Genomic DNA, 8608 nt, shown 5'->3' with positions numbered 1-8608 from the left:
AGACTCTATTGATCCCAGTGGGAAATCCACCAGCTACCCAGTAGGATGTAAAGTACTTCCCAGTATAAGTATATAAGGTAGTTACCATCAGCTCCACCTTTACCAGCTGCAGCATTAAAGTGATGGACACAGTAATTAGTCACTATGATCCAGTATCAGAGACATTACTGGGACACGGGACGTTCTGCAGGACGAGTACTGGTACCTCTGGTACTTCAGGTATATATGGATGATAATACTTTTGTACTTAAGTATAATTTACAATGCATGACATTTATTTGTAACAGAGTATTTCTACACTTTTACTTCAGTAAATGATCATAGTACTACTTTCACAGTTGTGTATTTGTCTGATAAATACAGTAAAGTACTACAAAGTGTCTGAGCTGGTGTAACTCAACAAACATTAATGACTGAAGCACGTCTGTATAATCAGCCGATAGTAAACGGCCTCTCGTGCGCACAGCGAATTCCCAGGAAGACATTATACAAGTGTGTGGAGATGGAGATGAAGATGTAGGTGCGTGTACCTTGATGAGACAGACGTCGTCTTGTGAGGACAGCAGGATGTTCTCTGGCTTCAGGTCTCTGTGGATGATGCCATTACTGTGGAGGTACTGCATGCGTACACACACACACACACACACACACACTCCATCACGGTAAGCCTGCAGTATTAAACACTGTGACGTCTGTAAAACACAGTGAGAGTACTTTTTTTTCATTCCAGTCACTGACTTCCAGCCTGCGTAAGGCCCCAACCAAGTCAACAAAAACTGACAAGCATAACAGCTGCTTAGAGTGCTCTGCTGTGAGCTCACAACGTGTGTGACAGAGTTTCTTTCTCCTCATCTGGACCCCAGCGGCTCAACACTGTTTAGGGAGGTGCACAGGTTACCATAGCAACAGCAGCTGACCCTCACCTGGACAGCTTTGAGCATCTGGTAGAAGTAAAGTTTGGCGATGGCCTCGTGGAGCTGCTGCTGAGACTTCACTCTGTGGAACAGTTCACCCCCCTCCATCCTGACACAGAGACAGAAGTATAAAACACAGACTTACAGAAAAGCAGCGGACTGGTCCTTTAAAGAGAGCTGAACTCACAACTCCAACACAATGTAGTAACTGTCATCTGTCTGGTAGAAGTCCTCCGTCTTTATGAGACATGGCTGCAGCACATGAGACGAGGAGAGAGGAGAGGAAAGAAGAGGTAGGGGAAGGAAATGAGGAGAGGAGTTAATGCTAAGTCAGTGTTTTCATCATAAATCTGTGTGTGTCTCTTCTTTGTTGGTGTCAGACTCACATGGTCGATCCTCTGGAGAATCTCTATCTCTGTCTCAGCATTTCGTGTGGCTGTCTGTAATTAGACAAAACGAGCAGATCACATGATCACCATCCCAGCCTGCTTTGGTCCATAGGAAGATCATCCTCTCTGAGGAACTGAATGTTCAGACACCATGTTTGTAGTTCTTTGACATTAGCCTCTGCTACATCAGTCAGAGGATGGAAAGGAGGGAAATGTCTCAGCCAATCAGAGAGCAGACTCACCCCTTCAGACTGAAAGTTCTTCTTGTTTATTACTTTCACTGCAAATTTCTTACAGTTTGATCTCTCGAAGGCCAGTTTGACTTCACCACACACGCCTCTGAAACACACACACAATACACCATGCTGTTTCAGGCCACAGGAAGTGACATCACAGCAGTATAAACCTTGTGACTTAATATAAATATGAAAATTAGAAACATTTCACTACTTCTTCTTTCGGCTGTTCCCGTTAGGGGTCGCGACAGCGAATCATCTGTTTCCACCTAACTCTATCCTCAGCATCCTCTACTCTCACACCAATTAGCTTCATGTCCTCTTTTAGCACATCCATATATCTCCTCTTTGGCCTTCCTCTTGACCTCTTGCCTGGCAGCTCCATCTCCAACATCCTTCTACCAATATAACCACTATCCCTTTTTTTCCTCACTGCTACAGTCTCTAACCCATACAGCATAGCTGGTCTCACTACTGTCTTGTACACCTTTCCTTTGATTCTTGCTGCCACTCTTCTGTCACACAACACTCCTGACACCTTTCTCCACCCACTCCAACCTGCCTGCACTCGCCTCTTCACCTCTTTCCTACACTCCCCATCACACTGGACTGTTGACCCCAAATACTTAAACTCCTGCACCTTCTTGACCTCAGCCCCCTGTAACCTCACTGTTCCACTTCCCTCCCTCTCGTTCATACACATGTATTCTGTCTTACCACGACTGACTTTCATTCTTCTTCTTCCCAGAGTAGACCTCCACCTTTCCAGGTGTTCCTCCACCTGCTCTCTGCTCTCACTACAGATCACAATGTCAGAAACATTTCACTACAAATGTCATAATAATCATAATGATCAATTTTCCTCATCCTTTAAATGTAGTACTGGTTGTAATTATGTCTCTGTTGTTACCTTAGTCTGATCTTGTGGCAGCCATGTTACACTGCAGTAAGACCAAAGAATGAATTTAGGAAATAACTTCAAAGGGTAAGTTCATCAAATGTTTTGTGTGAAGATCCACATTTTAATGTAACCACGTTTAATGTGTTGTATAGACATTTTTATATAGCAACAAACCAAATTCAGTAAGTAAATTCAGTAAGTTATGGTGATTTTAAGAGCCCCTGGCATTCTGCATGGATCGGGAGGGTTCCCTGTACCAAAATGGCAGCTGCAGTGACACGAGTTGTTCCTGTCTGTGTGTGCAAACAGTCGGACTCACGTGCCAATGCGTCGAGTCAGCAGATATTTCTCCTGCAGCTCTTTAGGTAAACTGGACTGATCATCAGATATCAGATCAATGAAGACAAACACTGAGGACACAGAGAGACAGACAGGGGGAAGTGAGACCAGGAGCAATAGTCCAGGTGTTTTAGTACCGTACTGACCTGAATATAAGAGCATCTTTTTTTTTCTGGAAATTAAGGTTGAAAAAATAGAGGTTATTTTATCTTCAAGGACAAGACAGCGAAGTGTCGACATCTCATGGGGTCTCAAAAACATGTTGGCAAGAGGAGGTCTTATATTCAGGCCAGTAGTGTATCTCAGTGGGCCTGACCTTTGTTGCGCTGTTCAGCCAGCGCGAGCACAGCGTTGTTGACCAGGGGTTGCCTCTTGTTTTTACCGATCAGGAGCCCGTCAACAAATGTGCCGTTGTTACTGTAGTCCTCCACAAACACTTCACTGCCCTCCTGAAGGCAGACAGACAGGCAGTAAACAGTAGCAGCAGTGCTAGTAGTGCTAGTACTACTAGTATTAAGAGGTAGAATCTCACTCTGAAGATCCTGAAGTGTTTCTTGCTGTAGATTCTGAACTTATTGGATCCTCGATCATCAGGATCATCCAGGACATAGTTACAGTTAGAGCCTCGTCCAAACAGGTACTGATCCTCGATGCAGTCTGTAAACAAACAAATAAATAGGTACTGACTGTCTATTTATAACTTTATAAATAGCATTAATACCAGTATTATAGCTAGTACTAGTAATAGTATTATCTGTAGGGCTGCTATCGGTACTGACATTAGGAGTTGTATTAGTACAAACTATGGGACTTAAAAAATGACTAACAAGGCCAGTTTTAGAACTAGTTAAGGACTAGTACTAATTTTAAGTCAAGTGTAAACATTTACATTAGCGCTAGCATTAGTGCTAACAGAGCTAGTTTAGGACTAGTCTTTAGCGTGTAATAATCACCGAGGCTCCTGAAGCCTCGAGCCATGGGCAGCAGGCGGCCCCAGGGTTGTGGTTCGGGCTCTTCTGGGACAGACGGCAGAGTGACGGGGATGGTGTCCATGCTGCTCAGAGTCCCAGAGCCACTGGATGACTGGCTTCCTGAGGTCGGCCCGCTAGAAGAGCTGGAACCAGGCTGGGACTGGGACTTGGACTGTGATGGGGACTGGGCCTGGGATGGCAACTGGGTAGACTGGGCCTGGGACGGGGAGAGGGTGGACTGGGTCTGGGATGGGGACTGGAACTCAGAGGACTGGGATTGGTCCCCCTCATGTGGAACCTCTTCAGACATTCTCCAGTTCTGCAAATTGGACAGAATAGTGGAGACATGAAATCATACTGGTCATACTGGACATCTGTGGGTCTGTGGCCCTTGACCCACCACTACAGTTTCACCACAGGGATGATTACACTACATGTCGAGCAGTTTCTCTACAGGACTTATTAACACTACACATCCCTGTCTCCTCACTAACAAAAGGCATCCTGTGGTGGTGCCTGTGGACTGATCCTGGCCGGATGCCCACTTCTGAGGAGAGTAGCCACAGCACCACATCGTCTCTGTTTATAGACACTATGTCTGACTGTGGACTGGTGAATATCTAAAGTCAGTGAGGCGACTCCGTGACCCTATCCAGCGACATGCACACCAGCAGCTCTTGATCATGCATGGGGATATGTACATGCACATGCACATTGAGAGCCAATGTACCAGAGTCAAATTCCTCGTGGGTCTGACATACCTGGCCAATAAAGCTGATTCTGAGGTCTCTTTTTCACAAGGCCTAGCTCACATCAGATGATGCTGCTTGTGAACAGCACACCGACACTGAGTGTTTTGATAAGTCCAGGTCATCCTAAACCACTTCTCCGTTCTCTTTCATTGATTGGACTGAAGGTTTGCCATCACCTGACTCCAGCTGACCTTTAGTGACATCAGAAGCCTGATGCTGCCGTGGCTTTGTCTACCATCAAGTGTTCAATAAGGACAAGAAATGTTTGTGTTTCAGCTTAGAAATGTTGTTTGTTGATATTTAGGACTTTGGTGAAGATCAGATCACATTTCATGGCCAATTTATGCAGAAAACCAGGAAACTGTGAACAATGCCATGACTTTATCTTGCCACTGTATAAACCAGAACCCAACAACCTGTTTTGACATCTGTCCACTTCCGCTCCCAGCCGAGCTGCCTCACATTGCCGCCGGCCTGGAGCGAGCTGAACCGGGTCGAATAGACTCTAGTTACTTTATAAGCTTTAGTCACTTTTTATACCTTTAGTTCCCTTTAGTTACTTTTCATAAATTTAGTTACCTTTCATAACTTTATTTTCCTTGTTTATACATATTACAGCTGTATTGATGATTGTCCAGAACTACTGAGCTTTGGTTATTTTTAATACATTTATTTTCCTTGCTTATTTATCTTACAACTGTAATGAAGCAGAATCTGCTTACTTTCTGTAACTTCTGCTGAGACTGGATGGCTGCATCTCCTGGGGACCAGACAGGATATTTACATTTTAACAAAGACATGTTGGCCTGTTTTGCACTCACACCTCGACCCACTAAGCATATCCCAAGCTCTGCTTTGTCTTGGAGTGTCCTGCAGAGCCAGGGGGCCCACAACCTGAGATGACCACCTGGCCAGTTTAGCATACGTATTAGCATCACACACTCAGGGGGCCCGCAACTCGGGCCACCCATTGATCGGTGCTCTCGATTCAGCTCAAGCTGCCACCTGAGACACACAGACATACACATACCTAGATTTTGCCACATTCCAACATGGAAGTGTGAGCTCCGGCTCACACCAAATGAAGGTTGCACCCCTGTCTAGGGCGGAGCAGCCCAAGAATTTAAAATGTATTGTAAAACTTAATTCAGGGTTCAGAGAATGGAATTCCTGCGGGAGCTCTATCTCTCTGATCCCAGCGCTGTAAGACCTACCTGTGCTCAGACGTCCAGTAAACTTCCTGTTGATTGTAAACAGTCCTCTCCTGTCTTCACTTCTCACGCTTTCAATAAAAGAATTTGGGTAAAATCTAACACCCTGCAGGTTAACTAACCGGACCGGAAACCGTCGAACGGGACACGTGCAGAGAGACTTTCACCGGAATCATGTAGGAAGCCAGTTCCTTGTACCGTCTTTTCCTTTAAGTGCAAACTATGACCCCAGCCAATGAGAAGTTAAGAGATGGATCACGTGAGAGTGAAGCTGTCGGGTGTTTCCGGGTCTGGTTTTGTCCAGCAGAGGACTTGACAGTATGACCCATAACCGAGAAGTACTGCGGGGTACCTAATCCGCCGGTCACCCGTGCACCTGTGTGTCGTCATGTCCAAACATCGGAACTGTGCCAAAACTCTGATCATCGCCGACGGTGAGTTCGGCGCACAGCTGTTCCGCCTGTTTATTCGGGGTTAAACAAGAACATGTAGCGACTTCCTGCTTCTAAAGTAGTGTTAGCGTGTTGTGTGTTAAAATGGATTAAGTGTTTTGGGGAAATGTCAGAAAGGCTCATTTTCCTCTACACGGAGCTATGTGTCATGTAAAGGCCATTTGTGCACACTCTCCAGGTGCGACTGTGTGCGCGGAAACACTTAAGGATGGTTACAAATCAGTTCACAACAAACCACACTGTTCCTATTATTTTGTCCATCCCATTTATATCAGCAAAAGTGGATGAAGTGCTCTGATCCTTTAACACAGTACGCAAAGAATTTGTTACAAGTGAAAGTCCTGTATTCAACATGTTACTGAAGTAAAAGTACAAAAGTATTATCATTAAAATCTACCTGAAGTACCAGCAGTACCAGTACTCGTCCTGCAGAACGGCCTGTGTCCCAGTAATGTCTCTGATACTGGATCATAGTGACTAATTACTGTGTCCATCACTTTAATGCTGCAGCTGGTAAAGGTGGAGCTGATGGTAACTACCTTATATACTTATACTGTGAAGTACTTTCCATCCTGCTGGGTAGCTGGTTGATTTCCCACTGGGATCAATAGAGTCTAATGGTTCTACTGGGTTTGGTTTGATTCATCTGATTCTGGAAAGGAACTGAAGTTATCAGGTACATGTAGTGCAGTAAAAAGTGCATGGTTTGTGTGCACCAGCAAGACAAAAGAGATGGTGATTGACTCCCGATGGAAATCACCAGCACTCACGCCGGTGAGCTTGCAGGGCTCAGATATTGAGATTGTGGACACCTTTAATTACCTGGGTATCCACGTCAACAATAAACTGGATTGGACCAACAACACAGATGCCCTGTACAGGAAGGGCCAGAGCCGCCTCCACTTGTTGAGGAGACTGAGGTCCTTTGGTGTGCGCGGGGCACTCCAAAGGACATTTTATGATTCTGTGGTGACATCTGCAGTTTTTTATGCTGTTGTGGGTTGGGGAGCAGGTAGCACAGTCAGGGACAGAAAGAGACTTAACAAGCTGGTCAAGAGAGCTGGTTCTGTCCTGGACTGCTCTCTGGATTCTGTCGAGGAGGTGGCGGACAGAAGGATGCTGGTAAAACTAACATCCATCATGCATAACCCCTCCCATCCCCTGCACAACACAGTGGTGGCTCTGAACAGTTCTTTTAGCACAAGACTGCTACATCCCCAGTGTAAGAAGGAGCGTTACCGCAGGTCATTCCTCCCCACAGCCATCAGACTGTACAACACATCACTGCAGTGATAAACTAGGTGAAATTATGAAGGACTATGTAATAATCTACTGAGGTGGAATATTTCAGCTCCTGGGGGTGAAATGCATTGTAAATAGGCTCATGTGTAATATCTTGTTCCTGATCTCTCTCAAATACTGTACCTGGCGCTATACAATGCAGATACAGATACAATACTGTACCCTGCTTTAGGTATTTTTGAGTAGTTGCTCAGAGATCCTTATGGCTGAAACACAGGTTTCTTTCTGCCATTGTGGGATTAATTGTGTGAGTAATATTCAATTGTTCTTGATTTCCTGGTTGTTTAGTCTCTACTGCTTTTCCCGATTCTCTCCAGTGCTGCTTTGCCCTGTTTTTAGGTGCCTTTGATTTGCTTATTTGTGCTGTGTAAAATGTAACGTTCTGATGATGCTACTTTTATAATCCTTGTGCGTATCGGTCCTAATGCTTTGTTGCCTTTATGTAAGTTTTTATTTTAAGACTAAGCGTTCTTTGTGCGCCGCGTGGAGTGGCAGCAAGTTACAGCAGCTGTGTCCTCGTGTGTTCTTTCCCGTGTTTCTATGAAGTTCTGTTCTTATGTGTCTGTTCTTATGGTGGTGTCTGTTCTTATGGTGTTATGTTGGTTGTTCCCTATTGCTGCTGTAACACAGAAATTGTCCCACTGTGGGATCAATAAAGTACCTACCTACCTACCTACCTGTCTCTGACATGGAGTGAAGTCACAGGATGGAGTAGCAGGACATGGAAATACTCAAGTACAGTACAGACACTTCAAAACTGTACTTAAGTACAGTATTTGAGTAAATATACTTGGTTACTGTTCAGCGCCTGGACAAAATAACAGAAACACCTGTCAGTAACACACCCCAGTCAGGTAACTAAGTGAGTGACGTGAACATGAACGATGATTCATTAGGTGCAACAATGCCAGTAGGTGAAATCATTTTACAGCGACACATTCAGATCTTTAACATTTTCAGTTGTCCATGTGGTAAAAAGTGCAGTTTAAATCCCTTCAGTAACTCTTTAATGAACAGTGGGTCTCTGTGTAAAAACTCTAATCAGTGTGAAGCCTTAACAGTGGGTAGCTGACACAGCTGCACAGAAACACAAAGACTTCCACTGAACTCTGGAGGCCTTAGATAAACAATACGCGGTGGG

At 44.8% G+C, this 8608-nt stretch overlaps 2 protein-coding genes across 7 annotated transcripts in view; one reads left to right on the top strand and one right to left on the bottom strand.

The window, feature by feature from the left end:
* chek2 (checkpoint kinase 2) overlaps positions 1 to 6594 on the bottom strand; it is a 9413-nt gene extending 2819 nt beyond the window's left edge. The window contains exons 1-10 of one of the 4 annotated variants that reach the window (XM_020595249.1): positions 6563 to 6594; positions 3733 to 4069; positions 3312 to 3436; positions 3096 to 3228; positions 2760 to 2850; positions 1546 to 1642; positions 1301 to 1354; positions 1102 to 1166; positions 924 to 1023; positions 531 to 617 (exon numbers count right to left, since the gene is read on the bottom strand). In XM_020595249.1, the coding sequence (XP_020450905.1) occupies positions 531 to 617; positions 924 to 1023; positions 1102 to 1166; positions 1301 to 1354; positions 1546 to 1642; positions 2760 to 2850; positions 3096 to 3228; positions 3312 to 3436; positions 3733 to 4060 (1080 nt within the window). In that variant the 5' untranslated portion in view covers positions 4061 to 4069; positions 6563 to 6594. Of the gene's footprint in view, positions 1 to 530; positions 618 to 923; positions 1024 to 1101; positions 1167 to 1300; positions 1355 to 1545; positions 1643 to 2759; positions 2851 to 3095; positions 3229 to 3311; positions 3437 to 3732; positions 4070 to 5224; positions 5329 to 5532; positions 5590 to 5716; positions 5885 to 6562 lie in introns of those variants that run through there. The other 3 variants (XM_020595247.1, XM_020595248.1, XM_020595246.1) reach the window with 3 other exon arrangements.
* Positions 6001 to 8608, top strand: part of entr1 (endosome associated trafficking regulator 1) — a 21951-nt gene continuing 19343 nt past the window's right edge. For 2 of the 3 annotated variants that reach the window (XM_020595251.1, XM_020595252.1), the window contains exon 1: positions 6001 to 6147. In XM_020595251.1, the coding sequence (XP_020450907.1) occupies positions 6102 to 6147 (46 nt within the window). In that variant the 5' untranslated portion in view covers positions 6001 to 6101. The remainder of the gene's footprint in view (positions 6148 to 8608) is intronic. The other variant, XM_020595253.1, reaches the window with a different exon arrangement.

This window comes from Monopterus albus, unplaced genomic scaffold (genome assembly GCF_001952655.1).
Source record: "Monopterus albus unplaced genomic scaffold, M_albus_1.0 scaffold26.1, whole genome shotgun sequence".
Lineage (NCBI taxonomy): Eukaryota > Metazoa > Chordata > Actinopteri > Synbranchiformes > Synbranchidae > Monopterus > Monopterus albus.
Note: the sequence above shows the minus strand (reverse complement) of the source record. Positions and strands in the feature narration are given on the sequence as shown.